The sequence below is a fragment of the Barbus barbus genome (assembly GCF_936440315.1).
Source record: "Barbus barbus genome assembly, chromosome: 21".
In the NCBI taxonomy this organism is placed as follows: Eukaryota; Metazoa; Chordata; class Actinopteri; order Cypriniformes; family Cyprinidae; genus Barbus; species Barbus barbus.
Window position 1 is genome coordinate 18496143 of NC_136749.1, and position 17142 is coordinate 18513284.

The window sequence follows — 17142 nt, forward strand, 5'->3', positions numbered from 1 at the left end:
CTTCCTGCTCCCCCTCCACTAACCTATTTTTACACGCAAACCACCCAGTCATGAAACCCAGTCTCATGGGTTTGAGTTACAAAGCTCCAAATATACCACCTTCCTCGAGGAGATTTATACTCCCCTTTGGAACAGATGCTAACCTATGAAGATTCGCAAGAGTCACCTCTTAACTACCGTTATTGCCATTTTTAAGGAAAAATATATACATGGACCTTTTTTTTTTTAATTTTACAGATTTGTGGCTTCAAGTGTGTAAATTAATACGGGGTTTTGATTTTGGTGGCTGTCTAAACTTTACAGGCCTACTTCAGAATGTGAAGTCCCACTATGCCAAAACCTAATGGCATTTGGCAAAAGATCCACAGAACGAAGCAGCCGTTCCACATTCTTTTCTCGATTTGGAACAGATTTGGACCTCTTTCATCATACAACCAACATTCTGACATTAAAAGTAAAATAATGATGAGATTTGTGAATATACACCACATGAAATTCAACACCATGGAGGTCACAACATCCTCACTTTATTCACATAGAAATATGACAATACTTTTTGCATGTTCTATAAAAAACAACCACCATTGGTTCAGAAATTGTTTAAACATGATTGCAGGTACATAGTACTAATACAATTTGAAAAATGCAATAGCACAAACATAAGTGCTATATATGCAATATGCAATAGCAGGTCACAGAGGCGTGGATGTAAAATATGTCATGTGAGAGCTGTGACTATCGAGACAATATCATCTCGCATGCAGTTCAGTTTAAATGTATCCTGAAGCATTTCTGGCAGTTGCTGAACAGTATCGAGTCTGCTATGAAGATCCACTGCTAGGAGGTAAATGATCCGGTTCTTCTTCATCTGAGTCAAACTCAACATTCTCATCTTTAACCCATTTACCACTTCTGTCCTGCAGCCATCCCGAACTGGAACAGACAAGTGAGAAAAAAGGAGTAAAATAGATTGAGAGATAATCTATGAGAAGCATATAGTTATTTAATGATTACTATATGGGTGCTGTAGATGAGGTCATTTGTGACCATGAACCACAAAACCAGACTAAAATCGCTGAGGTATATGTGTAGCAATAGCCAAAATTACATTGTATGGGTCAAAATGATTGATTTTTCAAACTACTGCTTCTGGCCACAATATGAGTTCATGATACACAATAACACATCTACCAGTGAAAAAGTCTATCCACTGTTGTCCTCTCACATCAAAGCCCATACAGTTTAAAACAGTTTTGGACTGTTTCCGCTTGTAAATGGTGGTTGATCTGTGTGTATCTCTCGATAAAGATACTGATGAATTTGTTACTTACAAACATGCAGCTTTTCACTTCACAAGACTGAGTCATGTGGATTACTTATGGTTTATTGTGATGTTTTTAATCAGCTGTTTGGAGTTTCATTCTGACGGCACCCATTCACTGCAGAGTAACCATTTGTGATGTAGTGCTAAATTTCTCCAAATCTCATCTACTTGGATGGCCTGAGAGGGCAAGTACATTTTCAGTAAATGTTAATTTTTAGGTAAACTATTAATTTAATACCGATTTGGATGTTAGCATCAGTTCTATAGTCAGAGTATGAGTTAAATGTGAGTCACTAAGTCAAGTATTGTCATACCTTTTTAATTTGAGGTAGTGTTCCAGTTCTTTGCATCTCTGTTCTGTTATAGGCTCACACACAATACTGGATCCCTTCTTCCCCTTCTTTGTCTCTCCTTTCCCTTCAGTCTGTTCCTGATGCACTACAAATTACCATTTACACAATATATATGGACAATTAAAAGAATATAAGCACAAAATCTACCGCCTTAAAAAAAATAGATACTTGTACCTGTTGTGCTAGTTGTTGTCATGGAGTCAATACTGCTTGTCATAATGGACAAATGAGTTGATGAGTTGACATTGTTGATTTGATCTTTTCTGTCTTCTTGGCCACATCCTGACGATTCCAATCGTTCACTTTATGAATGTAGAAACAGATAAACGTGCAAAAAATTAATTAATTAATCAAGGAAACTAAAAAGACACAGCCTAGAGAGAACTATAAAAAATAATCAGACATGACAGTAGATGGCTCAGCTCACAGACATTACCTGGCCTTTCTATGGCAGCTACTGTAAGGAGCAGTTCTGAGTAGGGCATGATGAGTAATTTTACGTGTTTGACTCAGAAGAGGAGCTGAACTGGAGGGTTCCTGAGGACAAGTGACAATGTAATATTGTAATAATGTAATAAAATGTACATGACCTTATTATACAGTGCCCTCCATAAGTATTGGAACAGTAAAGACAAAATTGCTCTGTTGGCTGTAGAGTAACGACATTTGCAAATATGATTAAAAGATGAATATGAGACAAAACTACAGAATGTCACATTTACCAAATAAAAAGAACAGCACTTTTAGAGTTCATCCCACTCATTGATGTGAGCATAAGTATTGGGACAGTTGAACATAAGGCAGATATAAAAGATTAAAAGCTATTATTTAGTTGCAGATCCCTTGCGCACAATCACAGCAGTGAGTCTGTGACCCATAGACATCACCAGACTCTTGGTCTCATCCTTTTAAATACTTTTCCCAGCCTTTAATGCAGCCAATCTCAATTGTTGCTTGTTTTGGGGAGTTTCTGCCTTTACTCTCCTCTCCAGCTGGTGAAATTCATGTTCAATCGGATTTACATCTGGAGATTGACTTGAGCAATCTAAGACTTTCCATTTCTTTGCCCTTAAAATAAATTCCTTGACTGAACTTATAGGGTGTTTTAGGGTCATTGTCCTGATGCAATATGAAGCACTTCTCAATGAATCTGGTGGCATTTTCTTGAATATCGGTAGGCAAGATGGTTTTGCACCGTTCCAAATTCATTCTGCTACTGTCATCATACATTAAGTCATCAGTAAAGTTGAGAGGGCCTGTTCCAGAGGCAGCCATGCATGCCCATGCCATGACACCACCTCCACCATGCTTTACAGATGAGGCTGTATGCTTGGAATCATTGCAGTTTCCTTTTTTTCTCCACATGTTTGCTTTCCCATCACTTAGATAAAGGTTCATCTTTGTCTCATCGGTCCATAAACACAGTTCCAAAACTCTTCTGGCTCACCTGCTTTTTTGCAAACTTTGATCTTGCCTTTCTATTTTTGTTGCTGGTCAGAGGTTTGCATGCTGTGTAGCATCTGTAATTCTGTGTCAAAGTCTCCTGAGGACAGTAGATTTTCAGAGCATCACCCCAGCTTTCTGGAAGTTGTTGGTGATTTTACAGACACGTCTTTTAGGGTTCATTTTCACAGTTTTTATGATTTGTTTGTCATCAACTACTGTTGTTTTCTCAGCCGATCAGGTAGTTGTTGGTTGCTGGTTTCCAAATTCTTGATTTTTCTCTCAAATTCTTGATACAACACATTCCCTGCTTTTAATATCTGAAGAATTAATGCAACAGGACACAGCTGATCACTTAGAAAGACCTGTGAGGCAACTGTTCCAATACTTATGGTCGCATCAGATATGGGATGAAACTCTAAAAGTGCTGAACTTCTTAGATGGTAAAACATCTATGTGTTGAATCACCCAATAATAAAATGTGACATTCTGTAGTTTTGTCTCATATTCATCTTTTAATCATATTTGTAAATGTCTTAACTCCACAGCCAACAGAGCAATTTTGTCTTTACTGTTCCAATACTTTTGGAGGGCACTGTATATATGTACGTACTGTGGGGTCTTAAAGTGTGAGACCACACTAAATCTGATTTAAAATAAAAAATAAATCCTTGTAATATAAATAATATAAAAAATATAAATAATATAAAATTATATAAGAGATGTAATTATGATGTAAAATGAATAAGTAACATTTAAGATGCTGCACTTTTTTGGCCAAATAAGTTACAATTTAAAGACAATTTGAAATTTGTGTAAAAATTTCACTTTCATTGTTATATAAATAATAATATGATATGATGATAAAATGGTGTGATGAGAAAAGTTAGATGGACTTTTGAATTTCACTGATTAATAAAGTGGTTGAAGAAAATGAATCCAGTTACCTGTAGCTCATCTTCTGCTTTAACATAATCTTGATGTCGTCTTTTATCTATTTCATGTTTAAGTTGATTCTTTTTGCCGTAGAACCATTTCATTCCTATAAATTAATAGACCAAAGAGGACTTAAAACCTGAATGCTGGTTTATAGAGAAGTACATACATAGGTAGAATCTCACCTTCAAGGTGTCGCTTTCCCTTCCTGTGCACCACGAGCATATCAACAGTGTCAAACACAGGACGGTGAGAACACACAAGGCAGCTGTATCTACAGTGGGGGAGAACACATTCCTTAGTGAATGACAATGGGTCAGACACTGACTTCATTCTGCAAACCAAACAACCAGGAATTAAATAATAACCTTCCGTTTTTCATCAGAGTAGCTTCATCATCTGGGATGAAGTTAGACAGAAGATCTGCAACGCGCCGTTTCTTGTAAGAGAACGAGAGAAAAACAGTGAGAAAAGGGAAAAGGGACTGGTGCATGTGTGCAAATAACACTGCTTGCTGTTTTTATATACCTTCAGTACATTTAGCTGACTTTGATCATCACCCTCCCTTTTGAAAGACATGGTTGGCCACCTGCAGTCTTATTCTTTCAGGTAATAATACAAATAATTTCTTATTTCACTCTCACCGATAAGCAGGCTTACTACTACTGACATCTCTTTCTTCCTGTTTTGGTCTCTGGAATTATGGGTAGTGATGTCTGATTCATGAACGAATCGAGTCTGACGATCGGACTGATCCATTTATTGCTAAACCACTCTTTTTCTATCTCTCTCTCTCTGTCTTTTTTTTTTGTTGTTGTTGTTGGTAATTTCCGTTTTGAAATAAGCTTTATTCGTGTTCAAGGCATGTAAACCTCATAAAACGCGTAATGACGTAAACAAATTGACGAATAATTTTTAACCAATTCGCTGTCCAAAAGAATCGATTCGCTGAAATGAGTCGTGGCATGGGCGGATCTTACATTAGCTGACGCCATGGCAACAGAGGCTAAGCTAATCTGTTTGCTTGGGACAAATAAGTTTTAAGACTGTCTGAACTTAAAATGTGACGGCTACAGGTAATATTTCTCAGTTGTTTATATGGTTGATATATTATTTAATGTCTGAATTATTCATTTTTGGGGGCGCCACTGTTATTTTAGCGAAGTTAAAAATATTAAAACCTCAGTGTGTCTGCGTAGGACCGAGTTATTATTTCTGATAGTGTGATTTATCTACTGGTTAAATGGCGTCAAAACGTTTATTTCGAGTAGTAATGTCGTTCGCTGAGCAGTTTATTGTAAGAGCGTGATAATTTAATCAGAGATTGTTTGTTTATTGCTGCAGACTTTATTTCTCCCGTTAATTGGACTCATAACAGAAGATGTTATGTTGAGTCTTGCCGTCATGCGTTCAGCAGCCGCAGATGGTCAGCTGAAGTTCATCTTAAGTCATTATTAGATATCATGTCTGCGGATCACTCAGCCTCACTGGCCGGGACTGACGGCCTCCTACGCGGCCAGCGCACCCGGTCCTACGGCAGCCTGGTGTCCTCTTCATTATCACCTGTTAGACAAAGACGAATTGAGCATAAAGTCCAGCCCGGTGAGACCTTGCAAGGACTATCACTGAAATATGGCGTGTCAGTAAGTAAACAGAAAACAGGTATTTGAGGAATCTGACCTTTTAAACCTTGGGAGGTAATTACATAATTATCAACATAATGTACATTCAACTTCTTTTTCTGTACAGATGGAGCAAATCAAAAGGGCAAACAGACTGTACACAAATGATTCAATATTCTTGAAGGAGTGCCTCTTCATCCCCGTGCTGACAGAATCTGTGTCTTTCACAAATGGAGTGGAATTGACAGAGGATGAGACAAGTCCAGCACAAATACACACTGAGATTTCTAATGAGATTCTCAAAAGCCAAACAGACTCTAGATGTGAACCGAATGCTGATCTGTCACCAGTGGAATACCTGAAAAAGATAGACAATTTGATCAGTCAGTCCAAACAAGCAGCTGTGAAGACCTGCCAGGAGGGAGAGAAACAGTAAGTTGTCAGAATGAAATTATGACTGCTGCCATTATTGTTAAGGTATTACAGAGTTCACTTATTGCGGTTGTTTTGTTTGCTGTCAGCTGAGTTGTTCAGCAAGTTTCAGTTCAGTGGAAGTTGAACTGATTATGAGTCATATGATTTGGGAGAGGTTACAATGAACATCAGCTGATTCATTACACTGAAAAAAAAAATTGGTGTAGTTTAAGGCTCATTCACACCAAGGATGGTACTACAACGATTTAGATACAGTTAGTCCTAAATTGAAACGAAATGTCATGGGGAGTGTCATGAAACTGCTTTGGCATTCTTACCATGGTGGTGCCATTTGTGGTTTTACCTGTGGTTATCATGATCTAAGTGTATGATACTGTGGCAGACCAAAGGTTAATTTTAAAGGGCTCATGAACTGAGAAACCAAAATTGCCTTGATCTTTTATAAGAGGTCCTTGTACTATAAAAACATCCTATGAATTTCAGAACTCAGAACTTTCTTGTTAGTGTAAAAACAGCTTATATTATATTGAAGCCAGTCTGCCAAAATGACAGGTTTTGGAATGTACCACTCTATGATGTAATAATGTCAGTAAACACCACCTCTGCAGAAGAAGCTCAACACCTGCTTCTACATCGCTGTCTTTTTAGCCCCGCCCACTGATTTGCACATGTAGTGTAAAAAAAGAGAGAGGCGAATGCCGGTCTACACAGAAACCAAATGATAAAGATGGCTCTGAAGACCAGAAGATGCTGTGCAGTGCCAAGTTGTGGAAAAAATAGTCTTTGCTTTGCCGTCCTTCTGCTCCCAACGTTAGGAAAGAGGGGATGAACTTTTATTTTTAATGAAGATCCAGACCGCAAGAATTCGTCCTTCATTCACTTCATTTCACAGCGGATTTGTTTACAAACAAGGCACAATTCGACAAAGGATTTTAAAAAAGATCGAAACTAAAGACGATGCTGTGCCGAATATATTGGATCCGACAGTAATGTTGCAACACACAAGTGTAACTGTTTTTATTAAGTGGTCACTGTTGCTTTGTCTGTTATTACAGATTGTTTGATATGTATTGAGTTACCTAAATCGCAGCAGCGTCCATCTTTGAGGAATTTATGCTGTCCAACATACACAACTGTTAGCCAGTCATAGTCTACAATCTGCCATGCATATTCAAACAGAGCATTCTGATGAAGAGGGTTAAAAACAGGACAGAAAATAGACTTCTAAATTATGTTTTTGATGTAAAAATCTTGATAATGTTAGTCTCAAATATAATGGATAGTGTCCGGCCCCCAGGTATGTCCACAACATCGAATCTGGCTTTATAGTTTTTATTCTTGGTGTGAATGCCCCTTTACTTTGAAGCAATTTATAAACAAATTGCTAATAAATCTTACAAATATTTACAAAGAAATGGTAACACATTGAATTAAACATAAAAATTAGAAAGTAGAAAAACTGATATAGTATTTTCTTGTAAAAAAGACTCTAATCTTTGTTTTATTTACAACTTCGAAAAATCATTTGTTACGGTGTACAAACTTAATATATTATCCTCCTGTAATGAATCTCATTTTCGTTCTTATAGCATAACTGGTCCAGTAATGAAATCACTTAAAACATTCACTTTTGCATTTAAAGGATTTCATCTATGGAGCAACTCCATCACAGCAATCTGACGTCTGGCAGAGCATCCTCCCAGCAGGCCATTTTGGGAGCTGTTCCCATTACAATCACCAGACGGACCAGGAATTTGAGGGATAGGGAGGATGAGATCTTCCAGCTCTGATGTAGGCATTTATTAAGACTCCTCTGACTGTTTTCTGTTATTTGTACAAGTTGATTGTTTTAGAGGGCTACTTCATTGGGTTTCATGCGTTTATAATGTGGAGATTGCTGGAGTATTTTGCAATAGTTTTTCATAAAACTACTTCCGGGTTTAGACACGTATTAGCACTGTAAAAGCACTGCAGCTTGATGCCTAAAAGTAATAATGCGAATTGTAATTCTGCTGTATTTCATATGAGCATAACCAAAGTAATGACAAACAGATTTGCGTATGACATAGATGACTGTATTTAAATGGAATAACTAATTAGGAATCTAGCTTGAAAAAATAATGCACTTGCTAATTAATATAGACTTTAATACTACCTCACAAATACTTGATAGAAATACTTTTATAGATTTAGAAAACTGAAAAGTATACGCTTTGGGAATGTGCCACTGGACATCTTTCAGATAGTGACCTGTCAAACTTGTGAACACAATGCATGGTTTTGCACTGCAGTCACATGCTTGGTTTGGTGTTTTTCTGTTTGGTTTACATTGTGCTACAGTGTCTAATGGCCTTTGTGGTTAACAAAACACGATAAAGATTTCGACAAAGAAGTCTCATTTCCTGGACTGGTTCGTGTTTTGCATCAGTGATATGAATGCAGCATAAAATGCACAAATTAAATGCCATAAACACATATAGATCTTGGTCTTTTAACTTTGAAATCTTGAGTGATAATCAGTGGCAAAGATTAACAAAAGATGAATTAAGTTAACTAAAGCAAATTAAGTATGTATTGTGTTTGGCACAACTGAATTGCTCTAATATATTCCTTCAATTGTGCATTTCTAACCTGGAATGAATTGCATGTTCATACAAAGCATTAGGGTGTGTATTATGAATATGCAAGTTCTCCAGATGACAAAGTATAATCACTTTGCTTTTGTAAGCTGTTTCTTGTCATAAATATGTAAAATGTTATGTCAGATTAACCCAATGCAAATACAGCTTACAGTAAAAACAGTAATATTGTGTAATGTTAAAAATTTTGAATAAATGTTTTCTATTTTAATATATTTTAATATGTAATTAATTCCTGTGATGACAAAGCTGAATTTTCAGCAGTCTTCAATGTCATATGATTTTTCAGGAATCATTCTAATATGCTGATTTAGTGCTTACGTAACATTTCATATTAATATCAATATTCAAAAGCCTTATATTTTTATGGAAACCATGATACATTTTTCAGGATTTTTAACACAAAGGTTAACAGAACAGCATTTATTTGAAATATAAATCTTTTGAAACCCTATAAATATTTTTTTTTGCCACTGATCAATTTAACATGCCCTTACTGAAAGTATTAAAAACAAATCTTACTGATCCCAAACTTTTGAACATTAGTGTGTTGCAACACTGTAAGCAAATTACATAAGGGCTGTAAGGAAATATTTATTTAGTGGTTGTTCCCTTTTAGAACAGCAGATTCCTCTCAGGGTTGTTCATGTCAAAATATAGTAGTTGACTGTGTAGTGCCAAGCTTAGATTTGTATCATAGCCATAACCACAGGATAACACTAGATGGCAGTGGAAATAGAATGCCTTAGTAAATGTGTTTGTGTTTTTCTGCTTGTCCTGGGAGGTAAATAATCAGCTCAAAAATGTTAACAGTTTTGAACAGTTCAATGTGCTCTAATTGACAAAAGAGTAGCTGAACCCCAGTGGTTTAAACGTCATTATTAAAAAATAAGTAGTCTAGAAAACTGCTATCCAATGCAGCTGGAGTCCCAGAGCTTTAAAAAAATAGTTCAGATGATATTTTTATATTTGATTTGAGCTCGCTCAGGCAGTAACAGTGGCTGTGTTAACAATATCAGGCCACGATTGATCTAATATTAATTAACAGCCCAGCAACACTATTTCAAAGGTTGAATTGAAGTGCGACGCTTTCGGTCAGTCACTTTCTGCTTCTTTGGTTGCATTGTATACAGTCTGAGATAACGGGTGGTCCTCGGTGCCAGTCTTGTAAAAGTCTTTCAGCGCTTCGCCGTCCTCATAATGTCCCGTTCTCCAGCAGTTTGTTAAGCCCGTTGCAGATTTTGGTGAGGTGGGGTTTGAGAGGCCCGGATGGGTTGTAAAGCTGGGTGAGGAGCTCAGGGTCAGCGTAATGGTTGAAGACATGGTTGATGCGTCCGTGGGATTTTGGAGTGAGGTGAGTGTTTACAAGCTTCAGAAGCATGTCCCTACTTTCTTTCAGGATCTCTGACATAACCGCTTTGTCAAATGTGAAATCTACCTGTAAATGGAGAGAAGAGACATGTGGGATAAAGTACAAATCTGGTTACAAATAAGGCTGTGTTTGGAACCACATCACTTGCTTTTGCAAGTTACCCCCCCCCCCCCCCCCCCCACAGATGTAATCAGTAATTTCCCAGATGTTCTCAGTGGTCAATGTAGGTTAACAATATACAGGAAGAGGTCACTAACTTTTTTGTTTTAAAAATAAAATACATATTTTTCTTGCTAAATCTGTTAAACAGCACACAGTCAAAACTTTAGATGACTTTACCTTATGCAGTGTCACAAATATAAAATATCCCAAAAATTGATATATCAGCCTTACCTGAATTTCATGAAACAGAGCATAAATTCTGAAAATACTGCTTAAAGGTGTTAGATGTTGTGTACCTCGTGGAAGCTGATGGCTGTCATGGCTCCCTGATGTAATTTCTTTTGGAAATTCTGGGCCAGCTTTAGCTCCTCCTCATTGAATCGATTGTGCCTGAAAAGGACAGCTATTTTCACCACCACCTTAATGAGGTCCTTCACCACTTTCTGGGCCTCTGAGCGGTTCCCAGTGTACTCTTTTGACACACGGTAAAGCTCATCTAGAATCTCGCTGCTGGTATCATCGATGAACATCTGCACCACAGACTTGTTGGCCATTTGGCTCAGGATCTTTTTCTGGGCCTTGAGTGCCATGTCCTTGGAGCTGAACGTCTCCATGTCTTAAAAAGAAAGAGGAGAGATTAATAGTAATTCAAGATGCTGATATTTTTGGTTTGTTACTTCAGTGTGTTTTAAGTTACTGTAACCCCCCAATGTCTTATAAGTATATAAACAGTAACTTTAGTAACCCGTCAGTAACTTATAAGTATATATATCTTATATATAAATATATGAAGTACTAATTAGATGTTTTAAGAACTAGCATAATAAAGATTTATTCATGATAGTCAAAAAATTTGCCATTTAAAATGGCATACGATTAATCACATGGTTTTGTTTATGAAATATTCTTATGACTAACTGTGCATTTTCCCTTGTATTTTATTTCTGGTTGTGTATTGTTAAGACTGTCAGTGCTGAAAGAACTCCCACCATGGGGAAGTCCCCTTACAGTCTTATTTTATCGTATTGTTCATCAGGGGAAAGCTCCTGCCATTTAGGACCTCATCATTGCCCACACATCTCATAAACAACACTAATTGTTCTCAAGATGATGTGTCATCATATCCAGCACTCTGAATGCTGCTCAATAATATCTACACATCTGTGATCAGTGAGTCTATATAACATTCAGTTCAGTATTTTATGAAGTAAAAAGGAATAGTTCACCCAACAATAGAAATTTTACTTACAATTTAATCACCCTCATAATGGTGCCGAACAACTGATAAAAACATCACAGTAATCCACACGACTCCAATACATCAATTAATGTTTTGGTAAGTAAAAAAGCCTTGTCTGTGCACAAAAAAAATAAAATAAAAAATCCACCGTCACATGTTTTAAACTGTTTTCACTTGTAAACATTGTTTGGCCTGTGCATATTCAGACAATACAACGTTTTCACTGGAGAACTCAGATTTTTAGCCAGAAGCAATGTTTTAAAGTTAAAAATGTCTTGATGGATTTATTTATTTCTTACCAACACAGAAATGTTTGCCTTAGAACTTTTTGATTCATTGATGAGCAAGTGATATAATGCTAATTTCTCCAAATCTGTACTGATAAAGAAACAAACTCTACAATTTTAATAGCCTGAGGGTGAGTAAATGTTAGGTAATCTGTGTGTGTGTGGTATAATAAAATGCAATAATATTAGTTGAACTATCATTTGCATGCACATCCTTTATGCATTTAGGCTGTAGTCTCTGATTTCCAATAACTACAGCATAGTTTAGCATTGCTTCACAGATCGCATAGTCAGGAAAATGTGCAAAGGCATGTATGAGAGAAAGACTCACTGCATAGTACTCACAAGTTCCTACATGAATCTGAAGACTGTATCATGATACAGGCATCTATGCGCTTAGAAATTTCTTCAGTGTATTGGTACAATTTTTGAGGTCTTGCGTATTTCCTTCATTAGATGTTCTTGTCTTTGGTGATGATGTTTTTGTGCAGTGTCTATTAAAAATCCTGTACTACATCAGAGTACGGATGTACTCATCTGTGCAGTGATTCTGTAATAAATGTAATAACTGCAAAGTACATTAACGTGCAAATGACCTGCACTGTGTTCTTTTAAATGAATCAAGACATGGCAAAAGTGATGTCATATCTCAGTGCCGCCATCAGTGGTGTTTTGCTTTTTAAATCCAATTCTGTTTATGGCAAACCGACCTGATTAAATTTTAATGCAGTTATTTCCTAATGAACTCTATTTAATTAGAAGCACTGAGTGCATTAGAACAGCCATTACTTTACGTTCTGTGACATGGAACATCAAAACAACTATATAAATACTCATTTGAACAAATCAGCATGTTGTACACTTCAGCTGAACTGTGAAAGCAACATAATCCTACGGTTTAACACTCACTACTTCTCATTTACACTAATTAATCTAATAAAAAAAAAAAGATCTGATAATGTTTCCCTATGTGGCAACTTTATTTCTGTTTTTAGAAAAGAAATATCAAATTTGTTTGGAATTTGGTTCTGCTCTGGGCTTAAAAAATCTGTTCTTAAACATCTGACCAGATCAGGGTTATACTATGTTTGATAATTAATTTTTTGAGGGTTTTCTTTTCAGTTTTCTGCAGTACCTCAATACATACTCAAATATATATAATATTATTTATTAGTTTTTTCTTAAATAAGAAACCACATGTGTACAGTGCATTATTTAATAAAATATAAATTCATAATTTTAATTCATTAATCATTTTAAATGTTAATATTGTTTGATTAAAATGCATTAATATAATTTATTGAATAGTTATTATTTCATACATAATTATTATTAATAATAATGTAATAATATTATTAACATTATTAAGTAAAAGTCTAAATTAAATAATTTTAAGACAAATTGTTGTGCTTATGGATTTTCTAAGGCCCATACTGAGCTCATTCATATCTGACAAGATGAGATATGAGCAACTTTACCTTAATTTGATTACTTTTAGTTTTAGACTCTTAGCTAAAAAACATCTAGGTCAAGCTAATTTATTAATTTTATATCTCTTCACTTAGAATAAACTAAATTGGCCATCTCACTCTCCTGATTGAAAGGTTTGTCACAGACAAGGTTCAGCATTCCTCAGATGACTTCAGCGCAGAGCCTGAGGCTCTGTGTGTGTGTGTGTGTGTGTGTGTGTGTGTGTGTGTGTGTGTTCACGTGTGTAAAGCCCAGGGGATTTACAGGATGTGAGGAATCATGTTGTTCCTCCATCCTAAAGACCACAGTAGTCACCTTGTCATTACAAAGCAGCAACTCACAGCACAAGCCCGAGTGACAGCACAGAAGAGACAGGTCAAAACCTGCATCTGAGTTGCTCAGGATTTGGCAGCCCACTGTTTGGGGGTTTTTATTCAGAAGGGTCAAACGTGACTTTTACGATAAATATATAAAAAATGAAAGTGTGGAAAGTACTGATTTGAAGTGTGTGAGTGGGAGCAGTTTGTTTCTGAATTGCTCTAGGCTAAATTAAAGTGATAGACGAAGATGAAGACAAAGACAGCCCTGCTGAAAAAACTCCAGCTTTTTTTTTTTTTCAGACTATTTTAGATACTCTTAGATACTCAGACTATCTTAGACCGCCATGAATTTGCAAGCTGGATTATGAGAGAAAAAAAAGAATTTCTAATTTCTTATTAAGCTTGTTGACTCAGGTAAACCAGCTGGTTAAGCTTGTTAAGAAGCCCGATAGGACATCAGACCCCAAAGGCCAGCATCCAAAACATGCTGGTCTTTTCAACCTGATATTCTCTAATAACAGGCTTTTAGTCATCATTACTTAAAGAAAATCATTAAAGGATCATGCCTTAATGTGTCCGCCCAAGTTTTAAATCATTCCTACGCCCGTCTACACAGACATGCGTGTAAAAACGTGCTTTTGGTGCTTGTTCTCAGCATGCCATGCGTTTCCTCTTCAGTATCTCCCCACAGCACCTGAACAGTAAGATTTGAGCTTGTGATGTCATGTATCGTGTAGAATTTCCTTATTACCCAATACCGTCTGGTTTTTTCTTCACTGTTTACTTACTGGCATTTTCCTTCATTGCACTGTTCTTTTTCTTTGTAAAGTTAGCACTCATATGCATGTGTGTGACTCTTTCGCTCAGCCTGAGTTTTTTTAAATATCTGATAATAGAGGAAGTGAAACTCTGGGGTATTTGGGCTTAGGTTTTACCCCAAATTTTCAGTTAAACCCACAACAGCTAAATTCTCCTGACACATGCTGCTACAATAAAGCTCAGAACCTTAATATGACCCTTTATTTCAGCAGAAGGTGTGTTTTCTTCGTATTGCATGGTTTATAAAGGAAGTCTGGACATTGTTTTGTTTATAAAAGGTCCACCGGATGGAACATCAACTATCCCAGTGTGTTTTAGATGTTTAACATGGGAGTGGTTGAACAGAAAAAACAAGTTTCAACATGACATTATTGACTACAAACCTCCAGATTTCCTAAGCACACACTTTTAACCATAACAGAACTGTAAAATTAAAGTTTCTCTTGCTGTTAAAACAAGATCCTGACATACTTTTATCTATAACCAACACCTGGAAGAGATTGTTATGCGTTTAATTCACTAAAGTAACATCATCTCATGTGTACATGATCACAGCGCTCCCTGAGATGATGGAGGAGAGGGCAGAGGTCAAGACCAAGACCGACTCACCTGGCTTTTCTCTCGTTCACTCTCCCTCTTCTGTTCAAACGCTCTGTCCTCCCTCCGCGCTCAGATGAGGCGGTTGAAATCCAGCGCACAAGTGATGAAATAATCTCCTCAGACAGGTGAAATCAAAGAAAACTCTTCTACAAACTCTGTCTTGTGCTCACACCACTGTAACAAGATAATTTGACTTGTATTTCCTTGAGGAACTAAATGTATAAGACACACCCCTGAGTGCGCTTTCTCTCTCTCTCTCTTTCTCTCTCTCACACACACACACACACTATCTCTCTCTCCTCCCTGTCAGTGTTAGCTGCTGACATGGTGTGTCTGCTTGCCCTAACAAGTGCAACCCTTGTAAAGAATTCAGCAGTAATCCTGGATATGGCCCAGTGAAAGGGGAGGTTTTAGTCTCTTTGTGATCTGGTATGTAGCCACTGTCATCACTGACACTGCTATGTTTCTCACTTAACTGTGTTTCTCATTTAACATAATCATTAATGGTCAAAACTGTAATAGTTCTATTTTCTGGTCTGGAATTGGACATACACGCAAACAAAAAGATTCTTGAGCCACTCAGCCAATCAGATTTAAGTACTGGATACTACATACACACAATGTATATACTCAAACATATATATATATATACACACACACACACGTATATACACACGCACACACACACATACATATATATATATATATATATATATACACACACGCATATATATATACATGCATACATCCATACATATATACACACATATACATATATATACATACATACACATATATATATATATATATATATATATATATATATATATATATACATACATACATATATATAGATCTGTGTGTGTGTGTGTGAATGTAAATAAACTGATCTGTGTGTTCTCCATTAGACAGTGTTGTTGTTGTTGTTGCTGCTGCTGGTTTCTGATCAGTGTTTCCATCTTTTCCTGCCTACAAAACCATGAATTCATTTTCAACTGAATAATATTCTCACTTTGCATGGCTTGGACAGTTATTTGTTTACCCTTCAAAACCATACAGACGTTTAATTGATTTTATGCAAATGGGATTGTTGAATTGCTTCGCTTACAGCTGCATAGTTCACAGATTTTTGTTTGTCATTTATGTGTCAGCGGTTTATTTTTATATTGAGCAAGTAAAAAATATATATTTTATATTATGAAGTATTATGAACTTTTTTCAGTGCCATCATCTATTTTATTGCTTCTTTGTGGTTTTAATGGTATGACAGTTATTTTAACATGAAAATGCACCCTAAAATGTTACATTTTAAAGCTTTGAAAATCGCCATTGGCTTGTTCACTGGATGTTTTTTTTTCTCCCCAATAAAGTTTTTTTCAGACGTTTGTCTTCCTTCCTTTGTGCTCTGCATTTAACCCATCCAAGTGTACACAGTAGTGAACATACACCCGGAGCAGTGGGCAGCGGGCAGCCATTGGGAGCAGTTGGGGGTTCGGTGCCTTGCTCAAGGGTCTCACCTCAGTCGTGGTATTGAGGGTGGAGAGAGTGTTAGTTATTCACTCCCACCACCTACAATCACTGCCGGACCTGAGACTCGAACCCACGACCTTCGGGTTACAAGTCTCTCTACCCATTAGGCCACGACTGCCCACATGTATCGTAATATATTGCTAGTAGACAAATTAAAATTGTGAAAATTGTATAAAACAATTTATTTCTAAAAGACCACAAGGCTAAAAATGTTCTTAATGAAGGGAACATCCTTGTACATAAACATGCTTTGATAACTGAACATATTATGTTGTTAGGCAGCCAATTATGTTATATATTCCATTTCATTTTAGTGGCCTAACCTCCAAACACTATGCAAACACAGACTGTAAACACAAACAGAGAAGTGAAGTCTGCCATTGATGGAAAGCTGGGTTATAACAGCACTTTATTTTCTTTTGTAAACTTCATTCTGTAGTCACTAACATTATAAACTGCTGTACAATGAATTGGTCCAGTGTAATAGAAAGTCACCCTCAGGGCTAATGTCAGTGCATTACTAATGTCTATACTAAAATAGCCTGCTTATCTGTCTGCTATCTGAATGGAAACCATCTGGACTTAAGCCC

At 36.6% G+C, this 17142-nt stretch overlaps 3 protein-coding genes across 8 annotated transcripts; 1 reads left to right on the forward strand and 2 right to left on the reverse strand.

Annotated features, from left to right (window-relative positions):
• Nucleotides 1–491: 491 nt before the first annotated feature.
• On the reverse strand, nucleotides 492–4839 carry LOC306886939 (sodium channel modifier 1-like). 5 transcript variants are annotated; one of them, XR_013785652.1, is made up of 9 exons: nucleotides 4585–4751; nucleotides 4425–4495; nucleotides 4242–4330; nucleotides 4068–4162; nucleotides 2114–2214; nucleotides 1852–1979; nucleotides 1639–1762; nucleotides 1332–1501; nucleotides 507–933 (listed from the first exon to the last, which is right to left on the reverse strand). XR_013785652.1 is itself a non-coding variant. In XM_079444325.1 (8 exons), the coding sequence occupies exons 1-8, from the start codon at nucleotides 4633–4635 to the stop codon at nucleotides 822–824; spliced, it is 771 nt and encodes a 256-aa protein (XP_079300451.1). In that variant the 5' UTR covers nucleotides 4636–4839; the 3' UTR covers nucleotides 492–821. The 5 variants fall into 5 exon arrangements, 3 of the variants coding, with proteins under 3 accessions (XP_079300451.1, XP_079300452.1, XP_079300453.1); XR_013785653.1 differs by having other exon boundaries at nucleotides 508–933; nucleotides 4242–4324; nucleotides 4585–4745; XM_079444325.1 differs by lacking the exon at nucleotides 1332–1501 and having other exon boundaries at nucleotides 492–933; nucleotides 4585–4839.
• A 167-nt stretch (nucleotides 4840–5006) lies between these two features.
• LOC306887529 (lysM and putative peptidoglycan-binding domain-containing protein 1-like) lies at nucleotides 5007–8962 on the forward strand. 2 transcript variants are annotated; one of them, XM_079445319.1, is made up of 4 exons: nucleotides 5007–5132; nucleotides 5401–5699; nucleotides 5806–6110; nucleotides 7756–8962. In XM_079445319.1, exons 2-4 carry the CDS (start codon nucleotides 5520–5522, stop codon nucleotides 7901–7903), a joined length of 633 nt encoding a protein of 210 aa, XP_079301445.1. In that variant the 5' UTR covers nucleotides 5007–5132; nucleotides 5401–5519; the 3' UTR covers nucleotides 7904–8962. The 2 variants fall into 2 exon arrangements, with proteins under 2 accessions (XP_079301445.1, XP_079301446.1); XM_079445320.1 differs by lacking the exon at nucleotides 5007–5132 and having other exon boundaries at nucleotides 5396–5699.
• Nucleotides 8174–15357, reverse strand: LOC306887531 (tumor necrosis factor, alpha-induced protein 8-like protein 2 B). The gene is made up of 3 exons (XM_079445321.1): nucleotides 15032–15357; nucleotides 10583–10902; nucleotides 8174–10190 (listed from the first exon to the last, which is right to left on the reverse strand). Exons 2-3 carry the CDS (start codon nucleotides 10898–10900, stop codon nucleotides 9948–9950), a joined length of 561 nt encoding a protein of 186 aa, XP_079301447.1. The 5' UTR covers nucleotides 10901–10902; nucleotides 15032–15357; the 3' UTR covers nucleotides 8174–9947.
• Between the last annotated feature and the right edge of the window lie 1785 nt (nucleotides 15358–17142).

Excerpts from the sequence above, each read along its gene's own strand:
- LOC306886939 (XM_079444325.1), bottom strand. The coding sequence starts at position 4,635 with ATGTCTTTCAAAAGGGAGGGTGATGATCAAAGTCAGCTAAATGTACTG. Across the intron at positions 2,215-4,067 it reads AAGCAGAAGATGAGCTACAG|GAACCCTCCAGTTCAGCTCC; the intron begins GTAACTGGATTC and ends ACTTGTCCTCAG. Across the intron at positions 934-1,638 it reads CACTACCTCAAATTAAAAAG|TTCGGGATGGCTGCAGGACA; the intron begins GTATGACAATAC and ends TGTCTGTTCCAG.
- LOC306887529 (XM_079445319.1), top strand. The coding sequence starts at position 5,520 with ATGTCTGCGGATCACTCAGCCTCACTGGCCGGGACTGACGGCCTCCTA. Across the intron at positions 5,700-5,805 it reads CACTGAAATATGGCGTGTCA|ATGGAGCAAATCAAAAGGGC; the intron begins GTAAGTAAACAG and ends TTTTCTGTACAG. Across the intron at positions 6,111-7,755 it reads TGCCAGGAGGGAGAGAAACA|GATTTCATCTATGGAGCAAC; the intron begins GTAAGTTGTCAG and ends TTGCATTTAAAG.
- LOC306887531 (XM_079445321.1), bottom strand. The coding sequence starts at position 10,900 with ATGGAGACGTTCAGCTCCAAGGACATGGCACTCAAGGCCCAGAAAAAG. Across the intron at positions 10,191-10,582 it reads CAGCCATCAGCTTCCACGAG|GTAGATTTCACATTTGACAA; the intron begins GTACACAACATC and ends CTCCATTTACAG.